General features: G+C 40.7%; 1 protein-coding gene across 1 annotated transcript in view; it reads left to right on the top strand.

Annotated features, from left to right (window-relative positions):
* Window positions 1–19,924, top strand: part of TAFA5 (TAFA chemokine like family member 5) — a 721,247-nt gene that overhangs the window by 542,890 nt on the left and 158,433 nt on the right. The window contains exon 3 of the mRNA XM_040412213.1: window positions 62–189. Coding sequence (XP_040268147.1) covers window positions 62–189 — 128 coding nt within the window. The remainder of the gene's footprint in view (window positions 1–61; window positions 190–19,924) is intronic.

Raw genomic sequence — 19,924 nt, 5'->3', positions numbered from 1 at the left:
CAGACATGTAACATCTCAGAGGCACAAAATCACCACATTTCTCCCTCTTTTCTTCTTACAGCACGTATTATCCGAACGAAACAGTGGTGTGAAATGCTTCCATGTTTAGAAGGGGAAGGCTGCGATTTATTAATCAATAAGTCAGGTTGGACCTGCACGCAACCAGGTGGGCGAATAAAGACAACTACGGTAAGTATAAAAAGTGTGCAGTATTTTTTGTGAAGATATAAAAGAGGATTTATAAGGCCTACAATTTTTTTTCCCTAGCTAGATTGTTTCTCCTGGACGTCTTCTTTCTCCATGTATAATTTAGTCCTAATTGAGGCAAAATGTAAAAATGTTTAAATAATACATCAATTATACATAAAAAAAAGAATGTGTCTTTACTGCCTCCTGCTATCAAATGCAGTCTTTCTAGTAATATGGACCTTAGGTTTTTGAAAAATAAAACTAATAGACAAATGTGCATCACAACGTGTTTGTCTGTAAAATTTAATTTTTAGGCTTTTGAAATAAAGCTTATGGCCATGCAGGGTACCAAAAAAACTGACTGAATGCACATCAAAGTCAGGAATAAAACTATAATTAGGTTACAGATATGGTAATAAGTAGATTTAAGTTGATACCTATGATCTTGCATCATGTGTACAGCAGTGAATGAAAGAATAGAGGGTGAATATTGGGAAACTTTTATTATTACTTTGAAGGCACTTAAGTCTAACTATTTGGTTCATCTTGGTTTTCCATGCTCTCAATGATGGGATTTGTGCTTATTCTATAATATATACAGTAGTATTCACACCATGTTAGGAAGATGCACAAATGTATCCTGTAAAATTTCCAAAGGGTTCTGTGGTAAAAGTGTCAGTTTGGCAGATGTTTGTTGTATATCTGGATAACCTTTTAAACAAAACTGAAAAGAGTAGCTTTAGAAGTACAGTAGTAGTAGTAGTAGTAGTAGTAGTAGAAGTTTTTTTTTGTAATAGTAGTAGTAGTAGAAGGGTTTTTTATTTTAAATATTTTGCATTTTCTATAATTTTAAAGAAAAAAAAGCTTCAAACACATGATCAAAGTAACCATCACAAAATCCAAACAAGAAATGCAGTAACAAAAACATCCGAATTTCTTAAAAAGATTATCCAGGAAAAAGATATATATGACTTATGACTTATGACTTATGCCACGCTCCCACAGATCATCAATATCAGATCTGTGGGAGCGTGGCACCCCCACCGAGACCTTGAGTGCTGCAGCCTCTTCCTAGGCCAGTGACATCACTGTACAACAGTCACATGGCCTAGTTGTAGCTCAGCCCCATTTAAATCAATGGGGCTGAGCTGTAGTACCAAGCATAGCCACTATACGATGTATGGCGCTGTCCCCAGAAAGCTGCCAGGGGCCTGTGTCTCTCACCAGAGCTGTGGTGAGTGAAGCAGCTCTCTGAAAAAGCTGATGGCAGGGATGCCTGGACTTGGACCCCCGCTGATGTGATAATGATGACCTATCCTGAAGATGTTATCACTAGCTTTACCAGGATAACCCCTTTAAGTGTAGTGCTTATGACCAATGACTCTTATGTGAAAGGGGAACACCAATAAAGTACAAATGTGCAAGATAAATAAAAAAAATTACAAAAAAGAATCAATTAGGCAAGGATCACCTTCCTTGTGCAGGTGTTTTGATGTCTCTTGCACTTTATTGGTATACCACTCTACACAATAGGCATTGGTCTTACTGATGCCTAGTGGAACACTTATGGAATTGGGATTAATTTTATATTGTACCAGTAGAGCAGGTATCAAAGGAGAGCTAAAAAAATCATTTACTGTACTTAACGTACTCTATTTTATCTGATTTCTTAAATTACCTATGAACATAGCAAAGGTGTAGAAAAAAATAGTAAACTGTGTGAAATGTGGCATCTTATGTGTGGATTGTCTTTACTTTTAGAAGTGTCGGTTATACTTGACAAGATTCATACTAAAACAAATATTCCTTTCTCAGTTTATCTACTAGGAGCAGTCAGACAACATCAAATCTTCATATGATACCACTATTAATTGTCATATGTGCCCTTTTTATTAAATGTCCTTAATTAAAACACATTAATAGCAGTGACTAAACACACAGAATGAAGCACAGAGATGAATAGTAGGCAATGCTCAGTAAATATTAACAATGATCAGTATGTCCGCAATAGTTATTAATGCTCCCACATAACAACCAAAATAAGGTAGCGTCATATACTCAGACCAACATAAACAAAGTGCATAAAGCTAAAACATTACCTAATGAGTATCTTACCCTGGCATGTCAAATCCCCAGGTAAGCGTGTGATGCCTCGTAGAGATTACCAATTATGCACTGTTTATGTCTTTAATTATTGGTCTTAGCATATGATGCTTTTATATGCACTGGTACTTCATTTTAGATGAAACATACAAATCATTGTAGAGTATTGCCTACCATTGCTCCTTGTGCTGTGTCGTGTGTTTGGCCACCACTTTTAATGTGGATATTTAAACCCTTCCTGCAATAGCAATTTTCTTTTTTTTTTCTTTTTCATTTTTTACTTACTTTTTGCCTTAAAGTGACACAACTTTTTTTTTTTTCCATTCACATAGCCATATTAGTGCTTGTTTTTTGCAGGACAACATATAACGTACTTTCAAAAGGCACCATTTACTATTGTATACCTTGCATACCATTTGGGGTCCATTCACACGTCCGTAGAATGGGTCCGCATCCGTTCCGCGATTCTGCGGAATGGGTGCGGGCTCATTCATTCTCAATGGGGACGGAAAGGATGCGGACAGCACACAGTGTTCTGTCCGCATCCGCATTTCCGGTCCTTGGCTCCGTACTTCCGGTCTGTGGCTCCCGAAAAAAATCGAACATGTCCTATTCTTGTCCGCAATATTGGACAAGAATAGACATTTCTATAGGGATGCCGGCCCGGTGTATTGCGCATATGCAATACACTACGGACGTGTGAATGGACCCTAAGTGTGAAGCTGTAAAAGGCATTTTTAGATGCAGCAGTAGTATTTTTTTTTTTAAATGGAAGTGATTTGAATTTTGATTTTTATTATTTAAAAAAATAACTTTTCTTAGTGTTTTTTAATATATTTTTTAATTTTTTAAAAATTTATTATAGCTCTCCCAATGGACTTTAGCATGCAATTGTCTAATCACTTATACCACAGACTGCTATGGCTTACCATTGCACTCTGTGGCAGAATCACTATGTTTGGTCCCAAGGAGCACAGTTGACCACTTACATGCCATAGTTGCAATATATCACGGCATCTGAGGGGTTAAAAGTCTGTGATCGGTGTCTGATCATGGACTCTGCCAGAGAGTGTCTGCGCTTACCATCTTTTGTGCCTACTCAGTTTCGGAGTAGGTGCCATTTTTAAAGACCCAACATCCGCCATGCATATTTGGCAGCTGTCAGGAAGAGGTTAATAAAGATGACATTTTTATTAAAGTTGACAAAAATTGCCAGAGTCTATTGGAAACAGTGGGTTACTTAGTGGGAGAGGACAGTTACTTTAATATATTATAGGGTTGTTATCTTTCAAACATATTGGTTTAAAATCCAACTTAGAATCCAATGAAAATAAAAACTGGATCAGTCGCCCATAGCAACCAAAATATCATAGTAGCTATTATTATTCAATAGATATTGACAGCTGAAAGCTGATTGGTTGCTCCCAGTAACACCACACCTTCATATGGGACTTGTTTCTTAGAGCAATCAATGACAGTATTCAACGTATGATTGCCTTTCAGTGCACTGGAAGAATAGAACATGGACTCATTATTTGTATTTTATTCTTTAGTTTTGATCACCGTGCTGGAATCTTCAATCTTTTTCTTTCCAGATAATAGGGGAATGTTATCACTGACAGTGTTACTTGTGTAAAGGGCTTAGTCAGCACTAAACAATGGATAACAAAATGTCCGCCATCTTACTGGTGCCAACATGTGGTTTAATTATCAATCATTTGCTTTCTTTATCTCAATTAACACAGATTAAATGAACCTTAAAAATCTAATCTTATTTGTTGCATTACCAAATGTTCTATACCGTTGCGAAAATAAATTAATTTTAGTATCAAACTGTATATATTTTGTCAATGATCCATTTCTGCCTAATTGTTATTTAATGAATTCTTTCTTTTAGATTATGTGATTTCATTGAATTGAACTTAAAAGAACATTCATGCTCCACTTCCTTAGTAGCTAACCTCACTAAACCTCTGCAATTTTATTGCTAAATTAGCTGAAGTGGGAAATTAAAGAGTATTGGGAACCTAAAAAGAGAGCTCACAGTGGATAAAAGGTGTAATCACTCTGACACAGATTTCCATGCTTAGCTAGTAAAATATACCAAAGACACACTTTCTACTAGAGAAGATCATTTCCTAATAGACTTTATTTACAGATAAAGCAACAAAACACTCCTCTCTATTAGCACAATTACATGCTATCTGAGCTAGAAATTAAATTAGGTTTTCTTGGAGATTAAACTGTTTTTTATTATTATTGTATTCAGTTTAACACTGATGCTGCATAAAAAGTTGTAATTGTGCAAGTCTACGCTCTTTGTCACAAACATAATGCTATAACATCCTAGTAACTGGCATATTTTCAGTTACTATTCATTTCCGATGATCAGAAAAAAAACTAGAGAGAAAGATTTTGTATGATTTTTAAAAAAAATCCAACATGTTTGTTATTATAAGCTTTTCTATGTAAAAGTCAGCTCAAATTACTGTTGCACCTGCAATTCCATTAGCAAACTGGAGATCTGGAAATCAGTAGAAGTCTCACCGACAATGGGTGCCTTCTAATGAGGTTGATTTTGTTTTAGACATTTTTGAGACTAAAAACCAGTTCCAGCCATCTGAGTGGAGTTACCTTGGCTGCAACCACATAGATTTATATAAGCCTAATTCACATCAATGGTACTAATTTTCAGTTATAGAAATTTCTGCACAAAAATCTGTTGTATGTGAAGGCGCCATATAGGTATAAAGGAGACAACATGTCAAGTGTGGTATATTTTAAACAGCTGCTTCACATTTAATTTTACAACATATGATAAAGCCAGGTGTTTTGGTGGCATTTTTAGCCCATGGAGCAAAATACCAGAAATATATAAAACATCACTGACCACATAAATGCGATAAAAATATTAAAAACAAAAAAGCTATAGGGATTTATTATTACTTTCTTTAGGCAAGGTAAAACGAAACCAGACAGACGGAATAGTTATCAATCTAAATTTATCACAGTGGGTCATGTTGTTCTCTTCCTTATGCCATCTCTTGGTTGGCTTACTTTAAAATGTTATTTTGCAAAAAAATTGGGCAATTTTGACACAATTTGACCCATTTAGCCTATGGCCCCTTTATTTAAAGGGAACCTGTCACCGGGATTTTGAGTATAGAGCTGAGGATATGGGTTGCTAGATGGTCGCTAGCACATCCGCAATACCCAGTCCCCATAGCTCTGTGTGCTTTTATTGTGTAAAAAAACCCGATTTGATACATATGCAAATTAACCTGACATGAGTCCTGACGCGGATGTGCTAGCGGTCATCTAGCAACCCATGTCCTTACCTCTATACACAAAATCCCGGTAACAGGTTCCCTTTAAGCCACACAACCTTTTTTATATACTCAAAACTGTCTAGGTACAAAAGTGATTTGCCTAAAGTTTGCCTAAATCTGATACAAGATATGTACTTATAAAGATTTAGCCTAAATTCTAGCACATTTATACAATGAGTACCTGACAGAACTTAAAGAAGGTTCCATTAAGATCTGTTACACAATGCAGTTGCACCACTTACAACTGTCATGACTAATCGAGAAGTTTAGAAATAGGTTAATGGGGTTTTAATGTGATATATGCCTAATTATTAATTATGTAATATATTTATGTCATTATTATTATTATTATTATTATAAGTGATGTAATAAAATTCACAATTATTATACTAATAATGCAGAATAGTTTACTGTGTACTGTCTACCTATACCAAAGCAGTTACAGTGCGACAGTGTGAACATTTCCTATGATCACTGTAATTATCTTCAAGATGATAATAGCTTTAAAACCCTGTTCTCCATAAGCATGCTCTTCTAGCTAATAATGTTGAAATACTTGTCTATGAGTATTTTCAATGACACGAGGTGTAACAGTCTTTTTTACATGAAACCTTTAGTTCTATGTTTAGAAGATGAGCAAACCATTGAGTAATACTGACCTTGTGGATGGCCAATCTGTTCACAAATCTGTGATGTTGCATTACTAGATTACTGCCAATTCAGTAATGGACTGAAAGAGGTGTTCTGTATGTTTAGCCTTCCTTCACTGGCAACAGGACAATTTAATGTCACTTTCCCAACCTGAAGACATTTGCTGGTTAAGTTTATACAATTAAGCTGTTGTATATGTAATTAACCTTCTGCACTCAGTATTTCACTGTGTTCCATTATCATGCTTAGTGTGTGTAAAAAGTTAGCATATACTACTTATATTTGCCTTTTAACTCTTTAATGAGCATGGTATTTGCAGTAAATATCTGTGTGATCATATGACTAATGATTTTCGACCAAACTTTGTAAAGACTAGTAAAATAATAGCATTTAAAATCATAGGAGCAATTTTAGTAGCACCATGTCATGACAAGGAAGATGATTTGCTATCTTCTAGAAGGCACCACAAGCAAAATACATATTCTCTTTTAAGAGGTTTTCCAGATGTTTAATACTGATGGCCTATTGGTGGGGTCTGAAAGTTTGAGGAGGCTGTGGCACTTCCACACAGCTTACCAAGCACAAAGCTATCTATTGGATATTTGATATGCCTGCTTCCACAAAATACTGATTAAAGGGATTGATATACCTAATTTCACCAAATATTGATGGAGGCCTGCGATACACCTGCTTCCACAAAATATTGATTAAGAGGTTTGATATACCTACTTCCACAAAATACTGATTGAGGGGTGCGATATACCTGCTTCCACAAAATACTGAATAAGGGATTTGATATAACTGCTTCCATAAAATACAAATTGAGGGGTGCAATGTACCTGATTTTACCAAATATTGACTAAGGGGTTCTACATACCTGCTTCCATAAAATACTAATTGAGGGGTGCAATATACCTGCTTCCACAAAATACTGATTAAGGGGATTGATACACCTGCTTCCACCAAATATTGATTGAGGCCTGTGATACACCCGCTTCCACAAAATACTGATTAAGGAGTTTGATATACCTGCTTCCAGGAAATACTCATTATTGGGTTCTATATACCTTCTTCCACAAAATACTGATTGAGGGGTGTGATATACCTGCTTCTACCAAATATTGATTAAGGGGTTCAATATACCTGTTTCCACAAAATGCTGATTGAGGGGTGCGATAAACTTGCTTCCACGAAAAACTGAGAAAGGGGGTTGATATACCTGCTTCCAGAAAATACAGATTGAGGGGTGCGATATACCTGCTTCCACCAAATATTGATTAAGGGGTTCTATATACCTGCTTCCACAAAATACTGATTAAGGTGATTGATATACCTGCTTCCACCAAATATTGATTGAGGCCTGCAATATTTGTTATCCACTGACCGTCTAATATACCTCCAGCCACATAATCACTTGTTCTTTTCTGTCAGGTGAATGCCTAATTTTTGGGGCCTGTACTCCACTGGCCTACAGTAAAATTATTATTCAGTGACCGCCTAATGTACCTCCAGCCACATAATCACTTTTTCTTTTCTTTCAGGAGAATGCCTAATTTTTGGGGCCTGTATTCCACTGGCCTACAGTAAACTTGTTATTCAGTGACCGCCTAATATACCTCCAGCTGCAAAATCACTTGTTCTTTTCTGTCAGATGAATGCCTACTTTTTGGGGCTTGTACTGGCCTACAGCAAAATTGTTATGCACTGACTGTCTAATATACCTCCAGCCACATAATCATTTGTTCTTTTCTGTCAGGTGAATGCCTAATTTTTGGGGCCTGTACTCCCGTGGCCTAAAATAAAAATTTTCTAGGCTCCAGCAGGGCACATTTTTTAGATTTTCCCTTTAAGACGCATAAAAATGGCCCCTGATTAAAAAAACATATTTTTTGTGGGAATTTTTGCCATTGACCCCCCTCTGGTATGTCACTGTCCATGTTGTGGGACTATTTGTGCACTTCTAGTAAGTATTTGGTGGCTGCAAATATGACCTGAAGGTTTTTCAGGTTTGACTGCCATTAAAGTGAATAAGGCCTGCCGCGAACATTTGATCGCGAACGCGCATACACGAGGCGTCCCGGTCTATGTTCGTCCATCACTATTTTCTAGTCAAAGCGTTATAGTGACCTATTTCAGTCCAACAAAAATAATATATATACGCACTGCACTGTTGCAGTTATTTCTGGTGAAAGCATGTGGGGGCGTATTTCAGTACTGCTGGAAAAATATATTCTCAGTGCATTTCTGCAGTTAATTGTGGTGAAAGCGTTTAGTAGACTATTTTAGTACAAAAAGAAAAATATATTTGTTACTTTTAGGGGTGTTTTAATTTCCGTTTAATTTGTGTAGTTCAGCTACAAGTACAGTGGGATGCAAAAGTTTGGGCAACCTTGTTAATCGTCATGATTTTCCTGTATAAATCGTTGGTTGTTACAATAAAAAATGTCAGTTAAATATATCATATAGGAGACACACACAGTGATATTTGAGAAGTGAAATGAAGTTTATTGGATTTACAGAAAGTGTGCTATAATTGTTTAAACAAAATTAGGCAGGTATATAAATTTGGGCACTGTTGTCATTTTATTGATTCCAAAACCTTTAGAACTAATTATTGGAACTCAAATTGGCTTGGTAAGCTCAGTGACCCCTGACCTACATACACAGGTGAATCCAATTATGAGAAAGAGTATTTAAGGGGGTCAATTGTAAGTTTCCCTCCTCTTTTAATTTTCTCTGAAGAGTAGCAACATGGGGGTCTCAAAACAACTCTCAAATGACCTGAAGACAAAGATTGTTCACCATCATGGTTTAGGGGAAGGATACAGAAAGCTGTCTCAGAGATTTCAGCTGTCTGTTTCCACAGTTAGGAACATATTGAGGAAATGGAAGACCACAGGCTCAGTTCAAGTTAAGGCTCGAAGTGGCAGAAAAATCTCGGATAGACAGAAGCGACAAATGGTGAGAACAGTCAGAGTCAACCCACAGACCAGCACCAAAGACCTACAACATCATCTTGCTGCAGATGGAGTCACTGTGCACCATTCAACCATTCAGCGCACTTTACATAAGGAGATGCTGTATGCGAGAGTGATGCAGAGGAAGCCTTTTCTCCGCCCACAGCACAAAAAGTGCCACTTGAGGTGGGCTAAAGCACATTTGGACAAGCCAGCTTCATTTTGGAATAAGGTGCTGTGGACTGATGAAACTAAAATATAGTTATTTGGCCATAACAAGGGGCGTTATGCATGGAGGAAAAAGAACACAGCATTCCAAGAAAAACACCTGCTACCTACAGTAAAATATGGTGGTGGTTCCATCATGCTGTGGATGTGTGTGGCCAGTGCAGGGACTGGGAATCTTGTCAAAGTTGAGGGACGCATGGATTCCACTCAGTATCAGCAGATTCTGGAGACCAATGTCCAGGAATCAGTGACAAAGCTGAAGCTGCGCCGGGGCTGGATCTTTCAAGCAAGACAACGACCCTAAACACTGCTCAAAATCCACTAAGGCATTTATCCAGAGGAACAATTAAAACGTTCTGGAATGGCCATCTCAGTCCCCAGACCTGAATATAATTGAAAATCTGTGGTGTAAACTTGAAGAGAGCTGTCCATGCTCGGAAGCCATCAAACCTGAATGAACTAAAGATGATTTGTAAAGAGGAATGGTTCAAAATACCTTCAACCAGAATCCAGACTCTCATTGGAACCTACAGGAAGCGTTTAGAGGCTGTAATTTCTGCAAAAGGAGGATCTACTAAATATTGATTTCATTTCTTTTTTGTGGTGCCCAAATTTATGCACCTGCCTTATTTTGTTTAAACAATTATAGCACACTTTCTGTAAATCCAATAAACTTCATTTCACTTCTCAAATATCACTGTGTGTGTCTCCTATATGATATATTTAACTGATATTTTTTATCGCAACAACCAACGATTTATACAGGAAAATCATGACGATTAACAAGGTTGCCCAAACTTTCACATCCCACTGTATGTCAGGCAGAGAAGTGCCAGGCCATGCACAGAGGAGGAGGAGTCTTGAATGTTTTGGGCGCAAGAAGAGATTGTAGCAGAGTAAGGGGGCGTGGCAGCAGGAGTCACAGCGAGAGGTCTGAGCTCCCGATGTCATCTAGCGGGCGTGTCTTGACCAGCAACCCAGCGGTTCTTGATTGGTTAACTTCATCCAGTGACATCAGACACCCCCAGCCAACAGTCGGTGGGTTTGTTAGTCACAAACCTTAGTTGGCATGGCTCCTGTGCCCTCACCTGTCCTCAACCTCCCTCTGTCCTTTGCTGTTCCCTCAGCCACAGAAGTATTGTATGCTGTGGGCTAAACTCCACTACACAGCGAGGATGATCTGCTAGAGGACAGTCAGCAGCTACTTCCCACCCAAATTCTGGAGGAGACATCCGCAGCTTCCTCTGCTAGGCGGGCAAGTAGTGATGAGGAGAGTGGCGCAGGAGCTTGTGTTGTAAGCGGTCAGGCTCCTAACCCAGAGACCGTTGATGAGGACATCAGTGACATGCAGACACTACTTGATGATGATGAAGCCTATCGCACTTGGGAGCCAGGGGCAGAAGGGGCTTCGTCATCATCAGGAGTAGAGGGTGGCAGTTTGCCTGTGAGGCAGTGGCTGACCCAGCTGTGCGGTAGCATGGCTGGGAGTCAGCAGGGTGGCAGCAGTTGCAGGTCGGGATACAAATGTGCCTGGGGTAGACCACCTGATTCGCAGAAGCCTACCTGCCCGGGAAGTAGTGGTTCAGGGGTTCACGGAGGCAGCGGCGGTAGCAGTTAGTCAGTGCGGACTGTTGGGGGGAAAATCACCTACTCGGCGGTGTGGAAGTTTTATATTAAGCTGCCAGAGGAGGTTCACATGGCCACATGTAGAATATGTGGGCAGAAGGTGAAGCATGTTGGCACTATTATGCAGCGTCACCATGCAGTGGCCTGGGAGAACCGTGGCTCCGATGTGATGGTCCAGCCTGCCGTAGCTACCGCTGCATCACCTAGTCGCACTCACCCGGTTTCAGAAAGTCAATGCTCCACCACCTCAGCCAAAGGGAGCTGTCTGTCATACCCATCTTCTGCTGGTCCACCTGCTCCTATTCCTCGTCAGTCATTCCGTCAGCAATCGATCACCGAAGCGATTGCCAAGGGACAACAGTATGTGTGCACGCCTCCAACGGCGCAGAAACTAAGCGTGCTTCTGTCCAAGTTGCTGGTGCTGCAGTCCCTCCCTTTCCAAGTGGTGGAATCTGCACCTTTCAGAGAACTGATGGCTTGTGCCGCGCCGAGGTGGAGAGTCCCAAACCGTCATTTCTTTGCGAAAAAGGCAGTACTAGCCTTGCACAAATATGTCGAACAGAAGGTGGGCCAGTCCTTGATCCTGTCGGTGTATGCCAAAGTGCACGGCAGCGCTGACATATGGAGCTTTAACTATTGTCAGGGACAGTACATTTCCTTTATGGCCCACTAGGTGAATGTGGTTCCTGCACAGCCAGACAAGCAACTTGGCCAGGTCACGCCGCTTCCGCCTCCATGTTGTCACGCCCTTGGTCCTGTGACAATGTCCGCCTCTGCCTCCTCATCCTCCACCGTGTCCTCAGCCTCCACTGCAGGGACAAGTCACAGTGCCCCTCCAGCATACCACATGTGCAGGGCTTGGTGGTGTCACACTGTTCTGCAACTGGTTAGCCTTGGCGAAAGGAGTCACACGGGAGGAACTGCTCCATGTGATGCATCAAGAAATCGAATCCTGGCTTTCTCCACGTCAACTGAAAATTGGAACCATGCTGACCGACAATGAAAAGAACATGGTGTTGGCGATGCGTCAAAGAAGGCTGAGCCATGCGCCCTGCATGGAACACGTGTTCAATCTGGTTGTCAAGCTGTTCCTGAAGTCTTCCACCCATCTGCAAGACATCCTAAAAATGGGCAGGAAACTTTGCACTTCAGCCACTCGTACACCGCAAAGCACACCCTCTTTGAGCTCCAGCGGCAGAACAGCATCCCCCAACATAGGCTGATATGGGATGTTTCTACCCATTGGAATTCCACCCTCCATATGTTGGACCGACTATACGAAGAGAGAAAGGCCATCAACGATTTCTTGATGATGAAAGCGGATAGGATTACTCCACTGTGGGGGCTGAACTGGAAGAGGAGGAGGAGGGGGAGGAGGACATTGGAGCACAGGCAAATTGTAGCTAAATGGGTCGTTTTTCTACTCAGATGACAGGAGAGGAGGAGGAGCAGCCAGAGCTACAGGGTGATGAGGAAGATGAGACAGAGGACCCGGACACAACGTGGCAGTATGCAGTTGAAATGGAGGCAGGGAGTCCCTCCGAGTCACTTGCACAAATGGCACGATGCATGCTCACTTGCTTGCATAGTGACAGCCGAATTGTCACCATTCGGCAGAGGGATGACTTTTGTCTCTCCACCTTGTTGGACCCTCGGTACCGGCCCAGAATGGGGCCTTTTTTACACCCACCGAGAGGGAGGACAAACTGAACTACTACAGAGACATCCTATGTAGTCAGTTGGCTGCTGCTTATCTGCGCCATCGTCTATCCTCTTGCAGGTTTGACCGGGGGGCCCTCTGTGCTCATGTTCCACTGCCATGGGGTGGGGTGGTAGAAGCAGTACCAGCTCAATCAGCATCAGCCTGAGTCTACAGTCCCTGATGAGTAGCTTTCTTCACTCGCATAGTGAAGAAACTACTCACCAGCGGCGGCAGCAGGTAGACCTTGAGCAGGACCTGAACCAGCAGATGAAGACATACTTGGACAGCACCCTGCCACCCAACATTGAAGATCCGCTGGACTACTGGGTAGCCAAACTTGATTTGTGGCTGCAACTAGCATAGTTTACCATGGAAAAGCTGTCCTGCCCTGCCAGTAGTGTGGCATCAGAATGGGTTTTTAGTGCGGCGGGGCCATAGTTACCGCAAGGAGAACTCGTCTGTCCACCCAAAATGTGGAGAGACTGACCTTTGTCAATATGAATCAGGCATGGATCAGCCAGGCTTTCCACCACCAATTCCTGATACATCAGACTAGATCATCCATGGTGCCACACCAATACTTTGATAAAAGAGACAATTTTTTTCTGGCTACCTGCCTCAGCTACTGCTCTGATGCTGCAACCCACCTGATGCCACACATCTGATGCCAAGTGCTCCTTATTTCACCCACCTTCATCAGCGGGTACTGGTATTGCCACCCACCGCCCCACTCTGTTACCTGGTCACTTTGTGGTCTTCTGATGCAGCTGCTGCTGCCATCTCCAAACTTTGTCACCTTGCCACTCTGTGGTATCCTCCTAATGCTGCTGCTGCTACTGCGATCTCCACACTATGTCACCTTGCCACTCTATGGTCTCCTCATGCTGATGCCATATTCACACTATGTCACCTTGCCACTCTGTGGCTTCCTGATGCTGCCACCACCTCCAAACTATGTCACCTATCCACTATGTGGTATCCTGCTGCTGCCATTTCCACACTATGTCACCTTGTCACTCTGTGGTCTCCTCATTCTGCTGACATATCCACACTATGTCACCTTGCCACTCCTGATGCTGTTACTGTCGCCACCTCCAGACTCGGTCATTGTGCCATTCTGTGGCCTCCTCATGCTGCTTCCACTTCACCACTATGTCATATGTCCACTCTGTGGATTTCTCATGCTGTTCCCACCCTCCCCACTTCATGACTGGGCCACTATTTTGCCTTTCGGCCTGGCTGACATAATGATTTATTTGACCTTTCTTCTGATCTGGGAGGAAAAATGAGATGCACAACGGATCTTATCTGTGTAGCTGCTGTAAGGCCTGGCTTATGTTTACTGCTGACACCCTCCCCACTCTGTCCGGGGGGCTCTACTTGTATACGCGTTTAATAGAACAGGTTGTGTAGACATCTATGTGGAATCAGCTGATGACAGTATAAAAGGAGTGCGCTACTTCTTGACGCTAACATCGACCTGTAAGGCTAAGTTCATACTTGAGTTATTTGGTCAGTGTTGGCCCCGTGACTGCCCAAATAAGTTAAGTGTGCAGTGATTCTAAGAGTGCAGAGAATGGCAGTGCCGATCGCAGGTACTAAGTGTCAGCGCAACAGTAGCAGCGCAGACTAATGCCCATTGGAAGTTTAGAAAGTGGGAGGAGTTAGAATCGAGTCTGAACTGTTAGATACACAGTGATAGGCCAGCAGAATAGTTTAAGAGAAACAGAGGTACTGATTGGTTCCTAGTACTATGACACATTGAGGGAGGTTTTAAAAGGTTGGCTCTGCCCCCAACACACTATTCACTGCTCATACCCCTGAAGACGCCAAAGCTGTTGGCGAAACATGTCGGGGAGCAGAAAGTGCTATTAGGGTGTTTTTAAGCAGCGGCTGCCTAGCTATATTAGGTCTGGTTGATACAGCCACAAGGAGTGTATCCACAAGAGGGGACAAAATCGCTAGGGATTGGTGCACTGTGAAAGTAACAATGTACACTAACTGAATGCAGTTGCTAAATAAATAGAGATCCCAATAGCTAATAGGGGAGAGTGCCCCCTAGTGGATACACCTAATAATTAGACCTTGAGTGACGATTAAATACATTAGGCAGGCAGAGCTGACATTTTTAAACTAAGATGTTCTAAATGTTTAATAATTATTAATAAATGTTAAGTTTTACGTTTAGTAACACGTGTTAACCTAGGGACAATAATGGTCTATTGACCAATTGGAAATAAAAAGTAGAGAAAGTCCCAACACGTGTTAGGGAGGCAAATATAACTGTAGTTAGTGATTCTAAGAGTGACGCCTGTCATGTGCTTGTCATACTGACTCACAGTATTGTTTCACTCCACAGCAGACTCCCTATGCGTGTTACTGCAATGCACAGTGTTCTACACCCCTATAAAGGCTCTGTGCATCCTGGAAATAGTCATTTTTTAACTTGATTCGTCGCAAATTGAAGTACATTTTTTAAAAAAATTCAGGAACCGGGCAAATTAAATTTTTGAAAAATTTGCTCATCTCTACTGATTACCTATCCTGAAGGTAGGCCATCAATATCAAAATCTCAGACAACCCCTTTAAGGAAGGCTGTATTCTTTGAATAGACCACTTATGGAGGACTAGGCTAAAAATGTCATGACCGTGATGCAATTTACATCATTTGACTTACAGGCAGCCCTGCAGGTTTATCAATACCTATTTTGCAATTGCTATGAAACAATTAGGGAATTGCTCATGAAAAATAGCTATTTCTAAGGAACAATTACATTCTGGGCTTGTTCGGTATGCCCTATCATGATATGATAAAACATATAGCGTGTATTGATTCATAACTGTAAGGAACCTGTCTATCTGTGACTCTAGTATACCGTGTTGTACAGGGAGTGCAGAATTATTAGGCAAGTTGTATTTTTGAGGATTAATTTTATTATTGAACAACAACCATGTTCTCAATGAACCCAAAAAACTCATTAATATCAAAGCTTAATATTTTTGGAAGTAGTTTTTAGTTTGTTTTTAGTTTTAGCTATTTTAGGGGGATATCTGTGTGTGCAGGTGACTATTACTGTGCATAATTATTAGGCAACTTAACAAAAAACAAATATATACCCATTTCAATTATTTATTTTTACCAGTGAAACCAATATAACATCTCAACATTCACAAATATACATTTCTGACATTCAAAAACAAAACAAAAACAAATCAGTGACCAATATAGCCACCTTTCTTTGCAAGGACACTCAAAAGCCTGCCATCCATGGATTCTGTCAGTGTTTTGATCTGTTCACCATCAACATTGCGTGCAGCAGCAACCACAGCCTCCCAGACACTGTTCAGAGAGGTGTACTGTTTTCCCTCCTTGTAAATCTCACATTTGATGATGGACCACAGGTTCTCAATGGGGTTCACATCAGGTGAACAAGGAGGCCATGTCATTAGATTTTCTTCTTTTATACCCATTCTTGCCAGCCACGCTGTGGAGTACTTGGACGCGTGTGATGGAGCATTGTCCTGCATGAAAATCATGTTTTTCTTGAAGGATGCAGACTTCTTCCTGTACCACTGCTTGAAGAAGGTGTCTTCCAGAAACTGGCAGTAGGACTGGGAGTTGAGCTTGACTCCATCCTCAACCCGAAAAGGCCCCACAAGCTCATCTTTGATGATACCAGCCCAAACTAGTACTCCACCTCCACCTTGCTGGCGTCTGAGTCGGACTGGAGCTCTCTGCCCTTTACCAATCCAGCCACGGGCCCATCCATCTGGCCCATCAAGACTCACTCTCATTTCATCAGTCCATAAAACCTTAGAAAAATCAGTCTTGAGATATTTCTTGGCCCAGTCTTGACGTTTCAGCTTGTGTGTCTTGTTCAGTGGTGGTCATCTTTCAGCCTTTCTTACCTTGGCCATGTCTCTGAGTATTGCACACCTTGTGCTTTTGGGCACTCCAGTGATGTTGCAGCTCTGAAATATGGCCAAACTGGTGGCAAGTGGCATCTTGGCAGCTGCACGCTTGACTTTTCTCAGTTCATGGGCAGTTATTTTGCGCCTTGGTTTTTCCACACGCTTCTTGCGACCCTGTTGACTATTATGAATGAAACGCTTGATTGTTCGATGATCACGCTTCAGAAGCTTTGCAATTTTAAGAGTGCTGCATCCCTCTGCAGGATATCTCACTATTTTTGACTTTTCTGATCCTGTCAAGTCCTTTTTTTGACCCATTTTGCCAAAGGAAAGGAAGTTGCCTAATAATTATGCACACCTAATATAGGGTGTTGATGTCATTAGACCACACCCCTTCTCATTACAGAGATGCACATCACCTAATATGCTTAATTGGTAGTAGGCTTTCGAGCCTATACAGCTTGGAGTAAGACAACATGCATAAAGAGGATGATGTGGTCAAAATACTCATTTGCCTAATAATTCTGCACGCAGTGTATACTTATGTACATAGACAAATCATATACACAGAGGACCACACTGTTGGCAGCCAATATATTTTACAGTCTCAATATTATAACTCATTAAAAATGGCCGTCATCATCAGATATTCCTTACTATTATATCTCTAATTCTGATGCCTATTATGAGAAGATTACTATTATAGGGGCATAATAAAGGCTGTTAGTGATTCTTTTTCAAAGAGTTATATCAATTTACAGGTTATATGTGCAGTAAGTTTTGAAATACATAGCTTGTTGAGTTACTGTCTGTGCATTCTGGTAAACCAGATTCTGTTTAGTAGTCTAAGGTAGAAAGAAAAGATATATACAGTACAGACCAAAAGTTTGGACACACCTTCTCATTCAAAGAGTTTTCTTTATTTTCATGACTATGAAGGCATCAAAACTATGAATTAACACATGTGGAATTATATACATAACAAACAAGTGTGAAACAACTGAAAATATGTCATATTCTAGGTTCTTCAAAGTAGCCACCTTTTGCTTTGATTACTGCTTTGCACACTCTTGGCATTCTCTTGATGAGCTTCAAGAGGTAGTCCCCTGAAATGGTCTTCCAACAGTCTTGAAGGAGTTCCCAGAGATGCTTAGCACTTGTTGGCCCTTTTGCCTTCACTCTGTGGTCCAGCTCACCCCAAACCATCTCGATTGGGTTCAGGTCCGGTGACTGTGGAGGCCAGGTCATCTGGCGCAGCACCCAATCACTCTCCTTCATGGTCAAATAGCCCTTACTCAAAATTTTTCCCATTTTTCGGCTGACTGACTGACCTTCATTTCTTAAAGTAATGATGGCCACTCGTTTTTCTTTACTTAGCTGCTTTTTTCTTGCCATAATACAAATTCTAACAGTCTATTCAGTAGGACTATCAGCTGTGTATCCACCTGACTTCCCCTCAATGCAACTGATGGTCCCAACCCCATTTATAAGGCAATAAAAAAACCATTTCAGGGGACTACCTCTTGAAGCTCGTCATCAAGAGAGTGCCAAGAGTGTGCAAAGCAGTAATCAAAGCAAAAGGTGGCTACTTTGAAGAACCTAGAATATGACATATTTTCAGTTGTTTCACACTTGTTTGTTATGTATATAATTCCACATGTGTTAATTCATAGTTTTGATGCCTTCAGTGTGAATCTACAATTTCCATAGTCATGAAAATAAAGAAAACTCTTTGAATGAGAAGGTGTGTCCAAACTTTTGGTCTGTACTGTATATATTTTTTTGCATTATAAGTGTTTTTCTAACTTAGTGATATGTCTGACAGCAAGCTTGTTGACTGTTTCTATCAGCAACCAGAAGTATTAAGAATATAGCAATGGATTACAATGAAGACTGGAACTCAGGACCAGTAGAGGTTGGCAAGTTGTGTTCAAGGGTGAACATACATGTTAATTAAATAGTTATGTAAAATGTAGGTGCTTTTTAATGCATATACCAAATACCCAATGCATTTGGAATGCTAGAAAACTCTGGTATATTCTTAAGAATGAATAAAATAATGAATAATGTAAGAATGAATAAATACATATGATTGGAATTGCAGTGCTTTGTATAAATGAGAACAATCTGTTTTCACAGGGACTCAAAGTGTAGGGATTGTCATGTGGCTGGGTAGGCTCCCTGGGAAGTCAGTGGCTGATACTGTATAGAGGGGCTCGACCCCAACACACACTACTTTTGTAGGAAGCCAATTTGCCTGTTTTTAGAGTTTGGGAGGAAACCAGAGTACCTGGAGGAAACCCATGCAAACACAATAGAACACGGAGAGAACATATTAACTCCATGCAGATGTTGTCCCTGGTAGTACTTGACCCCAGGACCCCAGCTCTAACCACTGGGCCACTGTGCTGGAGTAACATTTGATTGCAGATACTTATGTTTCACACTGTTGTTATAAAGCTGACATTGTAAGGTCATTAATAAAAGTGCATTTAATCTAATTTAGAAAAAAAAAGAAAACTAGCAATATGTTAAGCAGTGTTTCTATAATATCTTGGATTGTGTCCCAACATCTGCTCCTTCCCTTGCCTCCTGTCATGCTTGATTATTCATATACACAACATATGTTAAAAGTAGTTTTTCTTACTTATAAAGAAATTAGTACAATTTTCTGCAAAAACAACAGTACAAAACTTTAGGACTTTGGAATATGTTGCTTTTTAAAACTGCATCTTATATCTAGATTTATTTGAATAGAAGAACCTTGGATGCTCACTGGTCCTGACCCCGAGCATACACTTGCACAGTGACAGCTGCATTATCATAATGTCTTTGAGAAAAATAACATACAAGCCTGGAGTCAGTAAATCTTTGTTCTTACTGGAAATAGTCTCTGCGTTAGTCAAGTTCTTTACTAATTGTAGGCTTTTTGTATTCTGATGTCAAGGGCAGCCATTTAACAAGGCACAAAAGAAAATTGTTATTTTATTGTTAAATCATTTCATGTTAAAGACATTTTAAATTTAACACGCGCTGACCTGATGATGTCACTGCGCCAAGCCAGCGTCATGATGAAGTGTTGTCACATGTCAACACACATGAGATTTGCCAGATTTTCTTCAACCAAGGTGGCCCCAACTGCCTCTCTGTGAGCAAATGAATGAGGTATGTATGTTTTGTTTTTTACCGCCATTTCAGGAAAAATTGATTACCGCAAGGAAATTCAG

The sequence above is a fragment of the Bufo bufo genome, chromosome 1 (genome assembly GCF_905171765.1).
Source record: "Bufo bufo chromosome 1, aBufBuf1.1, whole genome shotgun sequence".
Taxonomy (NCBI): Eukaryota; Metazoa; Chordata; class Amphibia; order Anura; family Bufonidae; genus Bufo; species Bufo bufo.
This window is presented reverse-complemented; position numbering and strand designations above follow the sequence as displayed.